The sequence below is a fragment of the Juglans regia genome, chromosome 9 (genome assembly GCF_001411555.2).
Source record: "Juglans regia cultivar Chandler chromosome 9, Walnut 2.0, whole genome shotgun sequence".
Taxonomy (NCBI): domain Eukaryota; kingdom Viridiplantae; phylum Streptophyta; class Magnoliopsida; order Fagales; family Juglandaceae; genus Juglans; species Juglans regia.
The window spans coordinates 22194447-22216819 of NC_049909.1; the positions used below are offsets into that span (position 1 = coordinate 22194447).

At 37.7% G+C, this 22373-nt stretch overlaps 3 protein-coding genes and 1 pseudogene across 5 annotated transcripts; 1 reads left to right on the plus strand and 3 right to left on the minus strand.

Moving 5' to 3' along the window:
* Window positions 1-1299: 1299 nt before the first annotated feature.
* LOC108992661 (eukaryotic translation initiation factor 5B-like) lies at window positions 1300-3830 on the plus strand. The gene has a single exon (XM_018967269.2). It carries the CDS (start codon window positions 1475-1477, stop codon window positions 3665-3667), a length of 2193 nt encoding a protein of 730 aa, XP_018822814.1. The 5' UTR covers window positions 1300-1474; the 3' UTR covers window positions 3668-3830.
* Window positions 3831-5715: 1885 nt separating this feature from the next.
* LOC108992673 lies at window positions 5716-8512 on the minus strand. The gene is made up of 4 exons (XM_018967288.2): window positions 7981-8512; window positions 7299-7514; window positions 6310-6335; window positions 5716-6218 (listed from the first exon to the last, which is right to left on the minus strand). Exons 1-4 carry the CDS (start codon window positions 8344-8346, stop codon window positions 5978-5980), a joined length of 849 nt encoding a protein of 282 aa, XP_018822833.1. The 5' UTR covers window positions 8347-8512; the 3' UTR covers window positions 5716-5977.
* Window positions 8513-8908: 396 nt separating this feature from the next.
* Window positions 8909-12128, minus strand: LOC108992680 (homeobox-leucine zipper protein ATHB-52-like). 3 transcript variants are annotated; one of them, XM_018967301.2, is made up of 2 exons: window positions 11541-12128; window positions 8909-9552 (listed from the first exon to the last, which is right to left on the minus strand). In XM_018967301.2, exons 1-2 carry the CDS (start codon window positions 11894-11896, stop codon window positions 9474-9476), a joined length of 435 nt encoding a protein of 144 aa, XP_018822846.1. In that variant the 5' UTR covers window positions 11897-12128; the 3' UTR covers window positions 8909-9473. The 3 variants fall into 3 exon arrangements, with proteins under 3 accessions (XP_018822846.1, XP_018822864.1, XP_018822854.1); XM_018967319.2 differs by having other exon boundaries at window positions 8909-9564; XM_018967309.2 differs by having other exon boundaries at window positions 8909-9564; window positions 11531-12128.
* Window positions 12129-15510: 3382 nt separating this feature from the next.
* LOC108991910 lies at window positions 15511-17895 on the minus strand (annotated as a pseudogene).
* Window positions 17896-22373: the final 4478 nt, after the last annotated feature.

Below are 22373 nucleotides of genomic sequence, written 5' to 3' on the forward strand. Positions count from 1 at the left end.
GGTTGGGACATGGCACAAGACCACACGGATGGGTTCTCGATGTTCCCAACAAAGACAAATTACACACTTGTTAATTCACACACACACACACACACACATATATATATATATATATATATTATCTTCTTTTATCTTCCTCCTGTCTCTCATCTGTCACCCACGTTGTTCCAACTCCTATACCATTTCTTTGCATTCTATTACTTTATCAGATGGTTCTCCTTTGAGAATGGTGTCCATGTCATTAGATTTTGTCAATTCTCTATTTTCGGATTCTGAATCAAAATGAATAAGAAACTTTGATCGACCTAAGTTGTTTGGAGGACAATGCATCTATCTCCCATCTTTAAACAATGTCATATCATAGGATAGTGGTGTGTCTGCGCACCAAAATTGGATGGAAAAAGACCTAAACCCGAAAACAAAAGTAGTAGTGGGCTACTTTCTCTCTCAAACATTGCTTTCTACTTTTCTTTTTTGGCTTTTCCTTTACGAGTTTCAGAATTCCACAACTACAACTTTGCTCTTACCCACCGTGTGGGCTGCTCTACCGAGATGGAAGTGGTGAACTTTATTTTGTCTTGGACGAATTTTATGTATAGGTTATTATTTATTTTTATATTTCATATTTATATATATATTTTTTATAAGATATAGAGATATTTTTTATAAGATGTATAGAATTTTTATTTATCTCATGCACACTAGCAATTATCTCCAGATTTTGCACAAAGGTTAAGGGTATTATCGTCGTGAAAAGTTTTAGAACATTAACATTAGCTTCATCAAAAGTCAATTCAAATGTAAAATTTGATGAATTTCATCAAAATAGAATTGTATTGAATTAGTCAAATAGATAAATGTGAAACTTTAAGCTATAGTAAATGTATAGGTTTCTTTAAATTTAAAAGTTTAGTATTCATTCATCAAATCTATTTTTTATTCATTTTTAATCTTTAAAGATATTTTTTATTCACGTTTAATCTATAATTGTCTTGTAATAATAATGTAATAATTAAATTAAATTATTAATTAATATATAATTAGTATAATTGTAAAATATAAAAAAAATAAACATATTTTTATTAAAAAAATAATATTATATTATTATTTTGATAAATTTAATGATTAATTTAATATAGAATAATAATTAAAAAAATTTAAATTTATAAAAATTATTTATTTTTTATTAAATTTTAAAAATAATTTTAATGAAATTAATGAAATTTATAATTAGTAACCAGACGATCACTGGGTTAAATTTTGCAAAGGACAAAGGGCATTTCGTCACCCTCACTCTCTCTGCAGTCTGTACCTCTGCGACCACGGCCCCAAAACATACTTCCCATACACAAAGATCTTCTCCACCCAATAGTCTCCAATCTATATTGACTATCCCAACACAAAGTCTCACATTTTCAACCGTCAATGGCTCAATAACAAATTACCGAAAAAAAAAAAAAAAGAGAGAGAGAGAATGGAGTCAGAGAGACCCCATCGCACGACAAGCACAAACGGCAGTAGCACCAGCGAGCTCTTCATCTGTTTCACCTCGCGCCTCTCCTCTTCTTCCATGAAGCTCTCCAAATCCATTCTCAGCCCAGGCCGTACCAGAGAACCATCCCAAATCTCTCTTTCCTCCTCTCTTAGCCGAAGACTGAGAAGCAGTGGCAGCATGAAGGGTGGCCAGGCCTCGCCAATGTTCCCAACTGGGGGCAAGAAACGAGGGTACGGTTTCGAAAACCCAGAGCCCTCTTCTCCCAAGGTGACCTGTATTGGCCAGGTGAGGGTCAAAACCAAGAAACAAGGGAAAAAGATGAGAACGAGGTCCAAAAGAAGAGGTGAGGCGAGCTTTCGGAGAGTGGAGCAGCAAAATGCGAGTGTTGTCACGCATGAAGAGCTTAACACTCAGAATATTGCTAACGGTCAGTTTCAAAGCCACCAGATTTTACAACAACAGCAGCATGAAGGCTTGCCGCATCGGAACCAAAGGTGGGTACATCTACCAGTAACAATTTGCGAAGCTTTGAGGGCCTTCGGTGCTGAGCTGAATTGTTTCCTGCCTTGCCGGTCTTCGTGTATGACAAGCGAAAGGGAAAAGGAAGAGAAAGCTGCTAGAGCGGACGGTGGTGAGTGTGGAAATGGGAGTTCTTGCGGGGCTGTGTTTGCAAGGTGGCTGGTGGCGATGCAAGAAGGTGAAGGCAAGGGGAGGGAGATAGAGTTGGTGGTACGAGAAGAAGAGAGAGTGACCGAGAGAAATCCGAGTCAGCGGAGGAGGGAGGTTTTTGATGCGGGATTTGAGATTAAAGAGCAGAGGAAAGAGGTTGAGGATGCGGAGGAAGAGGAAGCAAGGGCGAGCATTTGTATTCCGCCTAAGAATGCTTTGTTGCTTATGAGGTGCAGATCCGACCCAGTGAAAATGGCGGCCTTGGCGAATCGGTTTTGGGACTCCCCAACTCGGAAAGATGTGGATGAGGATTATGATCAGGATGAAGCTGAGGGTCACAAAGATAAGGAAGAACAACACGGGGAGGTGGAAGTGGGCGAAGGACAGGAAGGAAAAGTTGAGGTGGAAACAGAGGAAAAAGAGGATGAAATTCGTGACAAGTGGGTTTCTGCTGGTGAAGGGCATGGACACCTAGAAGAGAAGGCAAACTTCGTTGTAGAGGAACAAGATGAGGGGGTGGAAGAAAACTCAGAAAGGAGTCCACAAGTTATTAATCAGTTGCATGAACACCCATTAGAACAAGAAGCATACGAAGACGAAGATGATGAAGAAGAAGAAGACGACGAAGTTGATGAAGAAGAAGAAGAATTAGAGTTGAACCAGGTGGTACCAGCAGAAGAAACTCTGTTGAGTTCTCCACCTGGAGCTCTTGCAGATCCAGAGAACTCAAAGATGGAACCCGAAGCCGACCACGCAGAACAAGAAGCAGAAGATAACAAAGGAGCTAGCTTTTCACCTTCCTCTGTAATATCGGCACAGTCAGGGCAAGAATCAGAAGAGCAAGAAGAGCAAAGAGATGCAAAGCCTGCAGCTTTAGGCGAAGAAGCAGAGGAGTCAAACGCGGAGAAAGAGATGCCAGAGAGGCCATGGGAAGGGCCTTCCCATCGAAGGTCGGACCCCGAATACCCGATCCACAACGAACATTATTCGGGTTTCGAGCCAAATATCCAGGAAATTCAACAAAAGCCAGAGAGAGGGAGTTCAGTCTTGCCGGATTGCTTGTTATTGATGATGTGTGAGCCGAAGCTATCTATGGAGGTCTCCAAAGAGACCTGGGTTTGCAGTACAGACTTCATTCGATGCCTCCCAGAGAGACCGGCCAACAAAACGAACGGCGAAGATGAGGTCAAGAAACGAGTCAGCACGGAGGTCTCCAATCCTACTGACCCGCCGCACCAGCTGCTGCTGCAGCCGCCGCGATCTTCATGCTCGTTCCCAATTGCAGCGGCGGCTCCGGGAGCAGGCTCCTCGATGGCTAGAATGATAGAGCAGAAGCTGGTGGGGTCCAATGGGTATGAACCGTTCGTGCTGACGCGGTGCAAGTCGGAGCCGAGGAGGTCGTCGGGTAAGTTCGCCCCGGAGGCCTGTTTCTGGAAGAATCGGAAGATGGAGCCGCACCGCCCGGCTACGCTTGGGGTAGGTGCGGCTGGGATCGGATTCTGAACAGAGGCAATTATGGTAAAAAGATTAAAAAAAAAAAAAAATTACTGTGGCAACTTCTTAAACGTTGTTTGTTTGTAGTTGTACGTTAGTTTTGGCAGTGTGCTTTTACTGCTCTTTCATGTTTGTAAATCTATGCTCAATGGTTTCCGAGCAATTCTTTTTCTCTCTGTCCTTTTTAATTTTTCTTCAATAATATTACTTTACATATATATATATATATATATATATATATTACACATCTGTTTCGTTTACTGTCGTCCCTATGTCTGTATGTTGGTGGGGATGAGGCTAATAATTTATGGATGATGATGGAGAGAGCAGAGTGCATGTTAGAAGAGGTGGGGTTGGCATGGAGCAGTCGCACACCAGTGGGACAGTTGAGAATTGGCACTGGTCAGGCTGGGAAGGATTTGATGGTGTCGACGATGTTTGCTTTACCTCTTTATTATATTATTGTCTCTGACTCTGGAAATAATTTTAGGTAGTTGTTTGGTCTAATCAGCAGCCATCTCCCTCAGAAATACTAATAATTTTTGTTCTGCTTCAATCTGCATTTCGGAGAACATTTACGTTGGATTTGTTTGCAGTCATCACATCGAACTAGACTGTACTGAATCTTTATTGCACGTTAAAAACTTCACTCGTGTCTTCAATCTACTAAACAAAAGAAAATAGAAGAAATAGGTGCGGGTCAGGATGGATGAGCATGTGTGATTTTCTGAGTTTCAAAGCAATGGCAATCTTTAGTTTTACTTTTCATTACATAATAGCATGCATGCAGTAATCAATTTCCAAGGCCGCAGAAGTTGGTGGGTTCAATATCATTTCTTTTTGCAGAGATTTCAGTGGTCTATAGATTTTTGTTTCACCTGTCCTCTCTTTGTGGGTTTTTACTTTTCTTTATATGAGATCGATGAGGCGTGAGCAAGGGGCAAATTCTGAGAACCAAAAAGAAGAAAAAGCAGGACCCGTACGTATGGCTCCAGAATGACTTACTGCTGGGTTTTAGTGGCAGCTCCCATCCTCTTCAATTTCTTAATGGAATTTAACACAAACATTTACTCTGCTCTGCCTAATAATCTTATACAGGTAGTATTAAATATTTCAAAATCAGGCGATTTAATTCGGTTAAAAGAGAGATCTCCATTTTACAATTATGAGAAAGTTTTGGAGAATCACAATCTCAATAATAGTGGCACATACAAATAAAGGAATGGTATAAACTAAAGCCCAAAGGGATGCCAGAAGACAAGCATGTAAGGGTCCTCTTTCCTCTCTTTTTGGTAAAGGTTTCCTCTGCACTGTGTTTGAGTCCTTTCAAGGGTATCCCTCCAAACTTGCTCCCAACAGCTAGCTCCAAACCAAAAATGCCAGTCATGTTGAAAGGTAATGCGGCTTTAGATAGATCATAGAATGGAAAACACTGTTCACCAGCGAGTGGTATGCGAAGAGAAGAGTATGTGGTCTTTGCAAGTTGTCATTTCTTGATCGTAATTATTCGCTTTCAGACAAAATAATTAGGCATTTTAGTTAACCAATACCAACAGGGGAGCGTTAAGTCCGCCTTTTTTTGTCCAGGATCTTATCCAACGTACAAGGAGCGTAGTCCATGCCAATTTTCTCGTCAGCATGCCAAACAGCGATATTGCCGTGGGGGTATGCGCATGAAGTATTGAAAGTTCTGTCTGGTCTGTCGGGCTACGGGCAATCTACTTTGCCACCACATTGCTGCTATTGATCTTTGGTCCAATACTCACGTTTGTTTCTTCAGTGAGTATCGTGGTGAATTTTCAAATTCTTGATACAAATGCGACTCCAGCGCATCGATTTTAACCAGCCTAGAATCCTAACATGGCTAAGGAAAATTTGGGATGAACTAACTGCAGTCAACAGGGCCATTGAGCACCACAAAAGATTGCAACGGGGTGGAAGCACAACTTCAGGTGGTCAATAATGCTATCATATCATTTGTACAGAAGGAAAACGATGATCACCAGCCAGGACGTTACGAATAAAAAAGGACTTGGATTGAAGATTTCAGAAAGATATGCCCGGAACAGTTATAGCAGTCAAACTTCTTTAAATCATCCCTCCTTGATGATTTTCATCACCAAAACCAAAAATTTGTCAGTCAAAAATTCACAATGGGTGTATAAAACAGCATTAATCTTTCTACAATAATAATCAAGTATTTGCATGGTGGATTGAGTACACAGCTATCATTGAGTAAAGACCATGATGATGAAAATGCTTGAGTAATTTTGATGATATTTTCTAAAATTCCTATACTTTAATTGCAGCTCCCTTCAATTATTGTTTATCATTAGAACTTTGATCCCCCTTGCTGCTGCTTACCTCAGTGGCATCTGTGGCACTCTCAGCTGTTGAATTTGGTGAGTCTAACGGCTCATCACCTTTGCTTTTGTTTTCTTCATTTGTAGAACCTTCCATCATGGAGTTCATGGCAAGTTGACCAGAATAAAGGAATAACCCAATAGAGTTGGCGCCAAAAACAAAGGTTGCAAGGTAGCACAAACCATTTACAATAGTCCTGTAAACAGCAGAAACGAGATGATGATGATTTCTTTTCCTATAGAAGTCGACAACAACATTTCCAGGAAGAATGTAGTAGTAGGAACTACCTTACGGTTATGGTTATCTGGCGGACCTAGAAATTATGAAAACAAGCTAGTGTCAGAATTATATGATGACCCTCTCAAGACATAGCAATCATCATAAAGACCTTCTTGAACAGACAAGCATACCGTGTATTATGATAACGTAAAAGGTGTTTTTTTGTGGAATTTCCTTTGTTAGTTAGTTTAGGAAAGTCCTTTGTCACATGCTCTTGTATAAAAAAAAATGATTTCTTCCATTTTTGTTTTCTTGTAGACAACATACATAGCACAAACAATATTGTATCATGGATGTACCACATGGTTTCTAGTTAAATGATGATTCTTCTTGCATTTATTAAAATGCTGCATAGAAATACACACCTAGAAAGAGAACAGTGAGTCTGGAAGATATATTTTTTTCCAGAACCACAAATATGAGAAACCATATTATTTAGTGACTTGGTACGAACGAATTCATATGAGATAAAATCACAAGGTCAGAGGCCTATTAGGAAAGCCTGGCTAATTGCAAAGGATGGACATAATCGTATGTAACTGGCGGATTTGTAAGTAGTAAAACCCTTTCGTATTATATACAGAAACTGGTCCCTGTTCTGAAATCTGGAATTAGAAATGAGAAGCCCCAAAGAAGAATTTCTAAGAAACTGATCCTAAGATGGATATCAAACAATTGGAACCATCACACATGATTATCAAAATGCTGGAACTTTAAAGCTTCAGTGACCAGTCTGTGATGAAAGCTGAAAAGAATCATAGAAGTAGGATTAACTAATCTCCAACTCTCAACTCCAGGATAATAATCAGACATCCAGCCATTGTTGTAAGTTGTGGTTAGGAAATTAAGACTGCCAGTGACCATTCAATCATATTTGAGAATTAAATGCCGACACACCCAACACACCACTGAAGTAGACTCCAACACTATCATATTATTTTTACAAAGTGCAATTCCTTATGAAGACATGGTAAAGGTAGGGGATCAAAGACCAAACCGAAAAACTATCTGAAAGCGCCTGGCGATTGAGAGATGCCTCAATTGTAGTAGCGAATTTGTAGAGAATAAGTGCGATGACACCAGCTGACACTCCACCCAAGAATGCTTGAACAGGTGAAGGAGGAGAGCTGGTTTCAACAGGAGCCGACCCCATTGCTCTCAAGGTATCCACTGCCTCCTCCTTCAATGACTTCACTCCCGAAGACCTAAATTTCTAGACCCGCCAAAACCAACTTCATCAAAATCCAAATACACCTTTAAAAACACACAAAAAAACAGAACTGAAATAAATCATAATAACACGTAGCAACGCGGAACTATCGAAATGAACTAAAAATAAATTGGACGCAGCTCGTAACAATGATAAACAACATGTATACAGTGAATGAACTCCACAATGCGGCCTTTGAAGCTATGTGGGGAATTTTGAAATTATTTTCGAGCATAAGAACTCCAAGTTCAAGTTTCATGGTGGAAGGTGTCTGTGAAAATTCTACCAACTTTACCGTTCCGTCCCCTTCCATACCAAATTGGTATCACCTCAATTCTCATAACAAACGCAAATGCAGGATTTAAGTAAACAAAACCCCACCAAAACCCATTCCTAAAAATCCAAAGTGAGGAATTTTAACAAATAAAATTGCAAAACTCAGAAAAAAGGAGTGAAACAGGAAGAATACCAGTTCTTTGGCACGCTTGGCGCGGCGACGGACAGCGCGGAAGAGGAATACAGAGATGGCACCCGTGAGAAGAACACTGGTGGCAACTTGAATAGGAGAAGGGTCGTCTGTGGTGGCAAAAATGGAAGGAGTAGACGGTGGGAGCTCGATAGGACCCTCCTCCGGTGCAGCAGTGGATGTGGATTCGGGGACCTGGGCAAGCCATGTCTCGGGTCTGGTGCGAGGGAGGGCTGAGACATGGTGGAGATTAGTGGGTCTGTAAGGGACGCTGACAAGAGGGGATGGGAAAAGAGAGGAATTGTGGAGGTGAGGTAGGGAGATGGGAAAGTTGGGACTGAGAAAGTGGTAGGAGAGAGACTGCAACATTGTAGGTTTTGTGGTTATGTCAGATTTCGGTTCTTGATGATTTGGGTCTGTCTCGTGAATCTATGAAATATATTGTTCTTCTTAATTTGGAATGGAAGAAGAAGATACAATAATTATCTCGTGTTTTCGCTGCTTAGATTTTGGTGGGGATTTGAGATTGTGACACTGATAATATCTGGCATGCATTTTAGATTTTTTATGTTTTTTTCTTCTTTTCTCGCCTTTTCTTAATAGGAGAATTTTTTATTTGGCATTTCAGTTTTTTTTTTTTTTTTCTCTTATTCCATAAATAAAGAGAGAGAAATCTCTGCTCGAAAATGTAAGGAGACGCCGTCCTACACACAAATAAAGCCTCCTTTGATAATAAAAGTATTTCATCTATTTTTTTTATTATTATAATTTTTTTAAATTTTCACACAAAATATAATAAATAATTTAATTTTTTTAAATTTTAAAATAATAATAATATTAAAAAATAATATTTTATTTAATTTTCATCTAAAATCATCTTATTTCATCACACCATCCAAACCACAACTAAATCAAGACTTTAATTATTTTTTTTAATTTAGGATTTCATAGGTGTTTTTCTCTACAATTGATGTAACAAGGAATTGCAAAAAGACAAAAAAAAAGTTATCAGACTACAGAGTTCTCATGGAGTAGATAGTTTTGCATGATGGCATTGATTGGGATAGCAAATTCTTATGGATTAGATAGATTTAGCATGATAGGCATAGCAAATCTCATTCTGGTGTCAAATTTCATTTGTTGATCGATCTGCAGCACTCTTGATTTGTGCCACCATGCCATAGACCCTTCGTTCAAAGCCACAGCTCTAGCCCAAAACTTGATTTGTGCCACCATGCCATAGACCCTTCGGATGCCCAGATTGGAATTGGGGGGCCACAGCTTTGCAAACCATGCCTCAGAAAGATAAGGCCGCCTCAACTTATCTTCCTCCAACTCCTCACACTTCTTCCCTTGCAAACCAGGAAGTATCTTAACCACATCCGGGTTGAAGTCTTTGTCAAATGTGAAACCCAAGTCCTTGAAACCTTGTAGTTCTTCAAACTCAAGATCGCTTTTGCTCTTCCTCAACTTTGTTTGGTTCAGGAGTTGCCGCCTCATGTCCTTGGTGCAGCTCGAGGTAATGGTTCCACCTCCGGATTCCTTGTTGGTCTGTATTTTGCAAGACTATACCGTCTGTGTCATGCCCTAGAGTCCAGAATGTAAGCTCATCATTATAAAAGTAAGATAAAGCAGAAATGCCATAGTCAATGAAAAATTCATTCCATTCAATCATCAACACAAATGCGCACAGATTAGGCCATTAAAATCAAACAACCTGGTTGAAGAAGAATCTGAATAGCACCGGACATCCTTGTTTTTCTATAAAGCGACTTCCTAAAGAACCAACACTCCAACAACTTCCACCTTTTCATATCTAGTAGAAGAAGAGGACTCAAAAGGGTCATCCACAGGCTCCATTCTTGCCCTACTTTTTACCCCTCAACAAATTAAAAGCATACCACATGAGGGTTCTTCCCATTCCGGATCATTTATTGATACGTAATCCATTAAAGATCAACATCCCACCTAAATGAGAAATACAAAAAATAAGGCTGCAAATGGGCTAACTGAGGGAAGCCATGTGTGATTTGACCCCATCTGCTTGAACTTGGAAGTGGAAACAAAGAACATTCTACGTGGAAGTAGGACTTCGATCGTGAAGGTGTTTGAAGCGGTGCACACAGAGGGATGAGAACTGAAGTGGGACTTATGGCATCTAAAGTCTAACAACTAGGGATATACATTGAGGGTAGCATTGATGAGGCATATGACATCATTGACGTGCCAGCATACTTATATGTGATGGCTTTTTGTTTAGGCAGCTACATATATAAGAGGGTTTTTTTTATGTCAAAAGCATATGACCTCATGACATAACATCTAAATTTTTAAAATAGAGGTCTTGGGTTTGACCCCCTCTCCTAATCAAAAAACATAAAAAAGGTTTTTTGTCTATTTTTTTAATAAGATCGTGTGACAGTTAGATTCTATGCGTTAAAATATGAGGTGGAAAATAGCTAAAAATGGCTATTTTTAATGGTTTTATCTAATACAATGGTAGGAGTCTTTCTCCCTTTTTGGGTGAAAAATGGTAGGAAGTAGGATCAGGCTCATCCTAAGCTTGCAGACATGGCTTGGAAAACCAACCTAATTCCTGTTGCTGTGTCTCCGACTCTCCCCATCTGCTGAAGACTGGAGAGTCAAAACAAAAGGCTTTCAACCTGGTCCTACTTCTTGCAATTACATCATAATCACAAACTTGTTCTCATGGAGAGAATCCTACGAGCAAAGTCAAAATAGAGTTGAGTACCTCATAAATTTTTGGCTTCGGGTAAAAGTCATGTTATGTAGAACCCTAGGTGATAATCAGTTCAATCCCACCTGGAGAGTGCATGACACTATTGGCAATAGGTGGATCGTGTTAAATCTAGGTCAGGATATTTGACATGGATGAATACCGGGTAAGGTCCATCTATCTAGAGACTCGCAAGGATAGTGTAGGTCCCACTGAGTCACATCTCTCTCTTCTCCATGTTGCCAAGACTTGTAATCTCAGGGGCAAATCTTTGGACAATAGATTTCACATTTTAAATCAACCTTAGATCAACTCTAATTGCTCGAATGGCAATGCGTAACTGGTCAGGCAAATTGAAGATGCCCATTTGCAATTTGGAAGGTTTAGAAGGTATTCTGCATTGAAGTTACAAGCAATATAACTAGGTAAAGATAAAATACAGTCTCTGAATCCCGAAAGGAAAGAGAATTTGAAGTAGAAGAACATAGATTGCTATATATGCAATGGACTATATATAGCACATAATTAGGCATTTCCATCGGTTACTATTTTCACTATATATCCATGTTCTTCTCCATCAAACTCAACACAATCATCTACAAAGTCAGTCTGGGCAATTTGTTTACTCATTGATGCATCAGTCCTCACTGTTTGTTCTAGACGAAGATTAAAATTTGCAGTTAAAAATTGAAAAATACGAATTTTCAGGAATCATTGAACATTTCTTGCTATACCCACTTAATCCCAGCTTGACCAATTTTCACCAATCAAACAAGCATAGAAGTCCTGATCAAAATTAATAGAAGTACAAGAAACCTGAGCCGACCCAGTTTGCTTCAAAGGAAGAACCATATCTTGAGCTTTCGCCAACTCTCCTTTAAGCCGCTCCATGTCTTTCTCGAGCCACCTATTTTCAACTAATGCATTTTCTAGCTCTTGATGAAGCACGTTGTGTTCAAGCTCAAGGCTCTGGGTCTTCCACCGAGCTCGCTTGTTTTGGTACCAAATAGCAACCTGTCTCAGGGGCAAAACGAGTTGTTCTGCTAGCTGAAGCTTGCGCTCAGGCTCTAGCTTGTTGTTAGAAGTGAAGCTTCTATCAGGGAGCCTCACTTGCTCAGGATTTAGTCTCTTTTTGTTGTGTTTGGATGGGTGTTTTTGGTTTTGGCTGCAACAGAAATCCATCACTTGTTGAAATAATTCTAGGAAGTTGGGGAGATTAAGCTTTGGAGAGGATTATGAATGTGAAAGTGGCGCTTTTCGATCGGTTAAGAAATTAGTGGAGGCAGAGACCCTACGAAGAAAACGGGAAACCAAAAATTAATGAAGATTGAAGCGATAGAGTCTCTATCAGGTCTAATCTATAGTGAGGTGGTTTTCTTCAGCATTCCTATTGATAGCAGTCCGGGCCGGATGGTTTTGGGTATGCCTTCTTTCGTATTTGTTAGGAATTTGTTAAGGAGGATCTTTTGGAAGCCATCTTTGAGTTATTCCATTCGTACTACTTATTCAGGTTTTTCATTGCTTTCTATATTGTATTGATTCCTAAGGTTGATAAGGTTCCTAGTTTTGATAAATTTAGGCCTATTAGCCTTTGCTCTGTTTTCTATAAGATTTGTGCTAAGATCATTGTGGCTCGATTGAAGAGTTTGCTCTCTAAGATGATATCTCAGGAGCAGGGGAGCTTTTATTCCTGGTCGTAGTATTTTTGAGAATATCAGTTTAACTCAAGAGATGGTCCACTCTATTAGTAAAAAGTCTGTCAGGGGTAATGTGTTAATCAAGCTTGATATGTCTAAGGTTTATGATAGAGTTGATTGAAGGTTCATGTTACATGTTTTGTATGCTTTTGGTTTTTCTGCTCAATTCTGTGATTTAATTAATGCATGCATAGCTACACCATGGTATTCTATTATGATGGTACTCCCAAAGGTTTCTTTAAGAGTGAGTGAGGTCTGAGATAAGGTGATCATTTATCACCTTATTTATTTATTGTTTTGCAAGAGGTGCTCTCTCGCCTTCTTAAACATGCTTTTGATAATAGTCATATTAATCCGTTCTTTCAGGCTGGAGGCACCCCACTTGTTTCTCATCTTATGTATGCTGATGATATTGTGATTTTTGCCAATGGTAGTAAAAGGTCTATAAAAGGTTTGATTCAGGTTTTGAATTCTTATGAAGATTGGTCGAGTCAAATCCTTAGTAAACATAAGAGTGCTATTTTTTTCTCTGAACATATTTCTGTGTCTAGAAAGCGTTCTATTCTTTGTATTTCTGGTTTTTCTGAGGGCTCCTTTCCTTTTAAATATTTAGGTGTGCTTATTGTTAATGGCAGATTGAAGGCCTATGATTTTAGTGATTTGCTTGGGAAAATTAAAAAGAAAATTGCAGGTTAGAAGATGAAATTACTCTATGTTGGTGGGCGAACTGTTCTGTTGCGTCATGTTCTTTCGAGCATGGCCACTCATCTGCTTGCTGTTTTAAATGTTCATAAGATTGTGATCGGGGACTTGAACAAGATCTTGAGCTCTTTCTTTTGGGATGAATCTGGAGGAAAGGGCAAACGAAAATGGGTGGCTTGGAAGAAGATTTGTTGCCCCATTGAAGAATGAGGGTTAGGTATTAGGGATTTTGAGAATGTTCAGAGTGCTCTTCACATGAAACTTGCTTGGCGGTTGATGTCAAGTCATTCTTTGTGAGCAGATTTTTTCGAAGATAAGTATGTTAGGGATAAGCATTTATCCCTTTTGGCATCTAATAAGGGCACTCATGTTTGGAAGTCCATTGTCAATAGTATTCCGAATGTTTTACATAATTCAAAATGGCTTGTGAATGAGGGTAATGTCTCTTTCTGGTATGATAATTGGGAAGAGGGTGGTCCCTTCCATGTTCACTATCCGTTATTGATTATCCTATGATTAAGATTAAAGAATGTCGCATTGAGAATGGTTGAGATATCTCTCTCTTGGAAAGGCTTGTGGGTCAACAAAAAGCTAATAATGTGTACCAGTTTTTGGCAAAAAGGAAGGAGGGGCAGGATGTGTTAGTTTGGTTGAAGGAGAATGATGGTAGTTTTTCTACTAAAAGTGATTGGGATTGCATTAGGGTTCAGGCGCCTCCTCTTACTTGGGCCAACTGGATTTGGCACAATAATATTCCTAAAAAAATGTCCATAATGATATGGAAGGCCTCCAATAATTGCCTGAGTGTGGATGCTAAGATTAAAATGGCTGGGATTCCGATGGTGTCTAAGTGTAATTGTTGTGTTTCTAGACATATGGAGGATCTTAATCATGTTCTTTGTACTGGTGATTTTGCTAGACAACTTTGACGTATGGCGGCCATTCAATTAGATGTGCATATAGGTGTTTTTTGTACTTGGCAAGAACAAATTTATTTCTAGTTTCGTCAGGCTAGTAAGTCTTCTCAAGTTAGGATTATTTTTGGATTGCTTCCTTCCATTTCTTCTTGGAAGCTTTGGGAGAGGCGTTGTAAAGCTAGGTATGATGGTCATTTGGATACAGTTGAGACAGTTTGGCATGTTGTTAAAAGTTGGGTTTGTATAATCATGCAATTGAATAAGAATCCTATTAGACTTCCTAGTCAAGATGTTGCCATTTTGAAGAGATTGGATATCTCAGTTTTGCTTCCTAAAGTTAAGAAGGTTTATGTGGTGAAGTGGACCTCGCCCCAACAGGACAGGATCAAGCTTAATACTGATGGGAGTAGTATGGGTAATCTTGGTCCAACTGCGGCTTAGGGTGTCATTCGTGATGTCAGTGGTAAGATGTGTGCGACTTTTTCTGTTTCCTTCGATCAGGGCTCTAATAATTTCGCTGAACTGATAAGTTTGCTAGAATGTGTCAGGAGGTGTTGCCAACTTGGCTTCCTTCGGGTGGATATAGAGATAGACTCTCAAATTCTGGTTAACTGGATTAAAAGGGGAAATTGTAACCTTTGGTATCTTGAGGATTATTGGGACGAGCTTTAAGTTTGTCTTGATTGTTTGAATTATAGAGTGAGTCATGTATTTCGTGAATGTAATGTCATTGTTGATTTCCTTGCTAAACTTGGAGTTGAGGGTTTGAATATGGATTGGCTTGAGGATCGAGGTAATTTGCTTGGGAAGTTAAGAGGTCTTCTGTGCATGGATAGAATTGGCCTGCCTTACTTGCGTATATCGTAGTGAAGTATTTTCTTATTGCAGCTGTTTTTTCTTTACTATTCTATTATCCGTTTGAGCTAACTTTTTCTTGCAGGTGGTTTTTAGGTTGGTTGTCCTGAGTTTTATGTATTTTCTTTTCAGCTTGAAATTTAGTTTGATGTTTAGGGTTTTTTTATGCCTGAGTTTTGGTATTTTTGAATATGTGTAACCCCCAGGCTTCTGGTTTGTAACTACGATTTTTTTCGCCACAAATGATATTTTTTAATAAAATTAGGATACCATCCTCTTCTTAAAAAAAAAAGTGATTTTCTTTGTACGCACGTGGCGTTCATGTGGGGGCAGCCCTACTCGATCGTGAAAGTATACAAACATTATCTATTATATCTGAATTAGTGACCATTTATTTTTTTAATTTTTTTTTTATAACTTTTGAAGCCCCAACTCACATAGGTCCGCCCCTGCTTCAAGATTTTGGCATGCGGGCAGTGTTTCAAACCTTCAAAATTTCAAATACAAAAGAAAGCGAGGCAATTCAGTTAGCCCGTCTTTTGGCTACCAATTTGTACATCTGCTAAATAAATAAGTTCAATATGACGATGCCGATACTGTTTTATTCAGAACTTTTTCCACGCATTCATACAGAAAAAGAAAGGCTACAATGGCGAAGGCCTCTGCAACAAGAATAAGGAGGAATGAGGCATCTAAAAGCAAGATGAAACCACTCTTTCAGCCTCCCTTGATACGTAATAGGTATCCTCTTCATTTCAGGCCCTGCTACCATATCATTCCAAAGCATATCTGAGAGTGCCATTGTCAATTCTCCCACCTTGCCTGTTAGGAAAAATCAAACATGAAAGTGTTTCGAAATCTCATTCATGGTTGCATTGTTGATTTTAAAGAAAAAAATGTCACATTGTCCATCCCACACGATGATTGGCAATATAGGCAGTGTGCTTCCTACAAACATCATTTCAGCCGCACCTTTGGCTTCCTCCACAGTTATATTTGCAATTCTCACCCCTTTTAGACGTCCCTGCTCAACCAACTCGGGCGCAAGTGCAATAAGCCTTTTCACAGTGCAACCACTAAAGGATCTTATCAAACAAAGGCAAGAGAAGCTCCTTATCATGGTTTACAAAAGCAACATTCACGTTTGGACCTTCAGCAATATAACCTTCCTCGTCTAGTACCCAAATAGAAGCAAATGCTCCTTTTTCCTCAGCTTTCATCTTGGAGAGGACATTTGGGAGGTAGTTCACATTCTTCATTGTTGCAAATTGGGGTGACTTCAAGGGTACAGTCTATGTTGTCACTTTAAACCCTTCTTTGCACTGAGAGAAGTCATCAGCTATGACTACAGCATAGGATGCAGACATTGGGCAGCTGCATTGGATGCATGATGTCGCAGCCTGGCCTCATGTGTAAGAAGATGTGATAATAATGCTTCAGTAGATATAGGGTCTGTTCCTTTCTTCAATCATGCGAGCTGCAACTGTGTTTGAATTAGTCGAGCTTGAGAAGAAGATGCATAGGTAGAGGCCAAAGATAACCATACCTCAAGAGCAGATGCACAACCTATTACTTGTGCAATAATGGGTTCAGATAAGGAGGATATGAGGGCAGACATAACAAATTGATCTTGTTGAGCCCATGGTTCATACTGTGGGTTAGGTGAGCCATTGGAAAGTGTAGATGGGGGGAGCTAAACAGGAACCATCAACATATTTGTATAAGCCTTGGCCTCGTAAATAAGGAACAAGTTGTACCTTCCAGAGAAGGTAGTTCTCAGGGGTTAATTTTACTGAAATTATATGAGAGAAATTGGGTAAAGAAAGGGAGGGAGAAGAAGAAGGTAAAGAAGATGATGATGATGAGGAAGAGGTGCCTGTGGAACCAGACATGGTGATGAAGTAGGTGGATGGACGATTAGTCTTTGGTATCCTCTGATACCATGTTGAAACAAATGTTTCTTGTATATTAATTTTCTGCAATTACAATGAGGCAATGCCTCTGTATTTATACTAGTGCTTGGTACAAGAGGAATATCATTTACAGTGAAAATATTACAGCTAATAAATTGCTGCTTGCTGCATGCCGTGTGTCCTGCATATTGTAATGCAGGTATTGCTTGAGCAGGTTTCGTACCAGCTGCTGGTGGCTGTGCATTACTTGTACGTTGCATGTCACGGGTTGCATAATTAGCTTGAACAGGCATCCTGCAGGTGAGAGCAAGAAATCCCCAGGACCTGCACTTAACCAGAATCTTAGAGTTCCTTTCTTGCACTGAGATGCTGCAGTCAGTTGCACAAGAATGCTTCGAAGATCTGACCGAGGGAATGGAGAGGGATATCTTTGCTTTTGAAGCTGATCTGAGGAAACGGTCCAAGTGAACATCCAGCTTATAGAGATATCTGTCGGAATAAGACAATTAATCAACAATTATAGCTTAAAAAAATCAACACTTGCTACTCCAAATGTACCCAAACGTAAGAGAAAATTGAAAGTTTGCAGAGAAGCTCGGATTGCATTAGACCTTAACTTCTGATTAGCAGAGATGAGTTGATATGAACGTCAAAGATCATGAATATATAACGCTCACCCATCTAATTATATAATGGCTGTGTCAAAAACACGATGCCCTCGATGAACCATGTGATCATCTAATGGGATTACCATCATGGTTGGATCAAGAATAATTCCATCAAATACGCTGGAATACATTGCTGGATATGGTTGCTTTTTCAGAGATCGAAAAAAACAAGAGGGGAATGATAAACTACCTGATTCCTGATCATGAGAAGAATATATAGCTGCTCTTTTCCATGGCTTTCAAGAGAAAAAAACGTGGAAACTGAGGCACAACAGATCAATGTGAATCATTCATGCTTCCTCATCATTTGGGAAATAAAATAATATAAATGATTAGCAATCTATGAGCCAAGGAAAATAAAAAGATTAGAAAACTATATATATAACGAAGAGAAACCCCTGTTGCAGTTTGTCTTGCAGCGCTTTGCATGTCTAAAAAATTATAAACCAAAGTACACGACTTCTGGATATAATTAGCTGATTCCTATTGAATATATAGACATTATTTCTCCACGACTTCTGGATGACATTATGAAAATTAGTATAAATAATTTTACAGTCGATCGGTACCAAAACACAATTGTTTGAAAAATGATTTAATTTTAGTAGTGTTTTCCGATTATCTCCGACCTCTCACCTTCTAGAGTAGTGTTGATTTTATAAAAATAAAATCATAAACACACTTAGATCGATGTACTTTATAATAAAAATAATTTTACAATATGATATATCACGTAAAGTCACACCAATTTATAAGTTTATTTTTATAAAAAAATTTTGTGGTTAAAATATTTCTCTACATTCTCTTGGTTGTCAATATTAAAAGGAGGGATTTTTCTCCATTTTTCTTATTTTTAAACTTCTTTTCTATTTTCTACCCGATAGTGTCACTTAAAAAATCATTATAAACAACATAATTTCTCGCCCAAAACAATGTGGGCTATATAATCCATTTTCCAATCTGGAGTCCTTTAATATCTCTTTTGAAATCCTGATTTAGTCGTAAAGAGCAATGATAAACAATCTCTTCAACTTCCACACATTATATTATTTTTTAATTTTTTAATATTTTTTTTATTTTTTTAAAATTTATTTTTTTAAACTAATTCAATTCTTCTATTTATTATTTATATATTAAATATTTGATAAAAGAAAAAAATAATAAAAATTAAAAAAAGTGTGGTGTGTAGAGATTGTATAAATAGTAAGAAATTGTGTAGATTTTTTCTAAAACAAAATGCTAGCACGTCTTTGATTTTGTTCGTTTATTTTAATCGCTTATATATTTAGATTTTTTTTTTTAAAACTATTTAATGATTAAAAAATTGATTTTTAATATATTGATATATTTTTTTATTTTTTAAAAATATTAAAAAAGATGAAAAAAGAGATTTGTGCTAGCTGACACTTAGCACTGCCCGAACATAAAATAAGCCATGCACGCTAAACACGTACATCTTTCTTAAAATAACGATTTAAAAAAAAAAAAAATTCCCCCTTCAAACGGAGGCCCCGTTTTAAATTTGGACGGAATTTCTCAATTTGGTTGAATTTAATATTTACATACTTAATTTTTAAATTATTAAACTTATCTCAATTCAAAATCTATTTATATGTGTGACTCATAATTTTTTTTAACTCAACACTTTTTTACATACGGGATTCATAATTTTTTTTAACTTCTTATAAATATATCTAAACTTATTTTAACATTCAAGCACATCTAAACTCATCTTAAGTAAGTCTCATAAACCTCATTATATCATTTCAATTCAATACTATTCATAAAGAATTCAGTTTATCTCAACTCAATTCAACATATAAAATGATTCCAAACGGGCCTTAGAGTTAATTAAGCTCGAAACGGATAACCCAACCAAAATAATAATAGTATTTATAATGTGAAGCGACACTGAACAACAATTCATATGGTTCATGATGACTGTCTAATATCATTTGTCACTATATACTCATTATTCTTTTACTCTCTAGGATTTTTTTTTTTTTTTTTTATTTAATGTAGGCCAAGAAGTGAGACAAATCAATTGGCAATTTGGCATGTGATTACGATGAGTACTGGGCCACTGGCGAGGAAGTTGATCTGCCAACAAGCGAGACAAGTTGATTAAAGTTGATTTCAACCAACATAATTTCTGAAAGATGTTCTCGGCGTGACAAGACACACATAATATACAAATACAAGAATTTATAATAATTTTTTCCAACATTTATTACAATTCAAATTCAAAGAGAGGTTGACAAAATATTCGATAATAAATAATATTTATAATTTTAAAATATGTAAGTGACGCATGTGAACTTTGAAAAGAATAGTTAAATTTGTAATTTACATTAAAAAATAAAATTTTAACAATTGATCTTATTTTAAAAAAAAAAAAAAAAAGTATAACACAATAGAGTACTGCTACGGTTCTTGAATTCGGGATCCAAAAAATGTCTCGAACAGTATTTTTTTTTTAATCTTTTTTTTCATGTATTTTTTTAATCATTTTAAATATTTTAAAAAAAAATTCACAACTTCATTAAGAAATATTTTTTTAATCATTCGACCAAAAAAGAAAAAAAAAATCCATTTGGGACATTTTTTAAGTCTCAAATTCGAGACCCAAAACATTTTATCTACCATTCCTCCGAAAGTTGTGAATTTACTCAATAATTTGTTTGTGAAGGAAGTTGCACATTGAAAAGTCCCCAGAATTAAAATCCAAAAAAGGCAGCTAGCCGGACATTGACATGCGCAATTTGCAAACAAATGCAGCATGCATTCAAAACTGCGCCCACAAGTCTTTACGCAAAAATGTGTAAACTTTTTGAAGATTTAGATGTGGAAAGTCCGGATTGATAATACTCTTTTTCAATCATTCTACCCATTATCCTTTCACTGTTGGTCTAACTCTCTAAGATTGATCTGCAGGGAGAGCAGGTGTCACACCATCCAAATCCTGCTACTTTCTTAAAGGTATCTCTGCTCTGATATTGGATGCAAGAAATTAGAGGAATCTCTACGAGCTTTCGGCAACAAGACGATGTTCCTCATGTCAGAACTAAGTCAGGTACCAGGAGTTGTGATTTGTACATCTCAAGGCAACAAAAAGTTTTCAAACTTTCACCTTTTTCATCGCCTTTTACGGATAAAGTGGGATGATTTTTACTAGTATTAAATCGATAAATTTTATGTAACTATTTTTTAAAAAAGTTAGTTTTTTTTTTTATGAAAATAAGACTATACTTGTAATTTTTATTAATAAGCTCTCACTTTTAATAAAAGAATACCGTAATTACAAAATGAGGCAGATAGTTTGCTTTCAAGGTTCCTTTATCTAAGCCTGGTTTCTTGTTAAAAGAGGTTGGTTGGGCACAATATGGGCCTGAAACGGGCCTTCCTACAAATAAAAGTTATATAGAAGGGCCCATAAAAGAGCATCGCCCATTTCTAAAAGAGGAAGGAGGGAGAGATCTCTCTCCTTAATCTTCGTGCCCCCTAATTTTCTTATTTAGTTGCTCTTTGGAACCGTTCGACTGATCTTGGGCGTATAACGACCCCCAATAAAAATAAGTAACGTTTGAAATTGTATACTAGACGTAATGAATTTGGTCTCATCTTATAAAACTAAAGGAAGTGTAAAATCGTTACGTGAAGAGAAACATCGACCCTCCTTCAAATTTCACCGTGAACTTTGAAAAATATCTAGACAGTCGCCGTACAAAATTAAGTTTGTCGTCGACACAGCCGAAAAACGTCTTCGCACCACCAAATTCTATCACCCACCACAACCTTTTGGTTTTGTTGTTTTTGGTTCTCCCCTGACCAGACACTACAATTTGGCTTCTCTTGCTAAATAAAAAGAGTAAAAAACCACCAAACGGCAAAACACCATACTTATATGGATATTCTGTGTTTGAGAATTGAAGTTTTTAAACCTTTTAGAGGCTTGAGTTTTATATTTTAAAGATGTTTATGCAAGAATCTTGACTAAATTTTACACATAAGCATCATTAAAATTTAACAAACATTTCTCTTGATGTCTCTTTCAAGTCTTTGGAATAATAATCATTGAAATTTAACAAACATCTCATCTCTATGCTCAAGTAAATTTGTAGAATTAGTCCTAAAATATTCATATCCCAAGCTTACAATCATCGATAGGTCTCTGGATAAAACATCTACCACAAACAATGACTATTGAAATGGGTCTTTAAACACAAACATCTACCACAAACAAAGACTATTAAATGAGTCTCTAGTTCAGAGAGAGAGAGAGAGGTGTCATGGCTAAGGGTCAAGGGAGGTCGCGGCTCCCTCGCCAACGTTTGGTTTTGGGAGAGGGGGAGGGTAAGAATGCCTCTTTGAGATGGAAGAGGGGAAGGGGAAAGGCACAAAGAGAAAAGTCGAACTTCATCGATTTTGTCAAGGGCGTTTATTAACTGTATGCAGGCATATGAGATGTTTGAAATGGGAAACCTACATGGCAAACATCCACTGGAGGGCTGTTATTTGAGAGAAATCAGGTCAATTGGTGGGAAGATATACTCTTTCTTATTTTCTTTTACATTTTTTAAACTACAACAGAACTAGATTATTATTATTATTATTATTATTATTATCATTATTATTTTATCAAAAGTCAGCTGCCTCTGAGTTGCATTGCTAGAGCATTTTGTTCCCACTGGATACGGAGCTGAACTGGTCGGCTCAAACAAGGGTTTGTCATCTATGCGGTTTGACTACTTCCTCATGGCTAGGGGTGTAATCGGTCCGGTTCAATCCGGTTTTTGACATATTTTAAAGCCAAACCAATATATATAGGTTTTGAGATTTGAATAACCGATACCGCACCTGTTACAATCTTAAACCGGTACTTCCGATTTACCGGTTCGATCTGATTT

What these genes read in the sequence shown, in the direction of transcription:
- LOC108992680 (XM_018967301.2), bottom strand. Translation starts at nt 11,896, where the DNA reads ATGGATTTCTGTTGCAGCCAAAACCAAAAACACCCATCCAAACACAAC. An exon ending in CTTCCTTTGAAGCAAACTGG is followed by an intron (nt 9,553 to 11,540) that starts GTCGGCTCAGGT and finishes GGCATGACACAG; the next exon opens with ACGGTATAGTCTTGCAAAAT.
- LOC108992661 (XM_018967269.2), top strand. Translation starts at nt 1,475, where the DNA reads ATGGAGTCAGAGAGACCCCATCGCACGACAAGCACAAACGGCAGTAGC.
- LOC108992673 (XM_018967288.2), bottom strand. Translation starts at nt 8,346, where the DNA reads ATGTTGCAGTCTCTCTCCTACCACTTTCTCAGTCCCAACTTTCCCATC. An exon ending in CCAAGCGTGCCAAAGAACTG is followed by an intron (nt 7,515 to 7,980) that starts GTATTCTTCCTG and finishes TGGCGGGTCTAG; the next exon opens with AAATTTAGGTCTTCGGGAGT. An exon ending in CAGATAACCATAACCGTAAG is followed by an intron (nt 6,219 to 6,309) that starts GTAGTTCCTACT and finishes TGCTGTTTACAG; the next exon opens with GACTATTGTAAATGGTTTGT.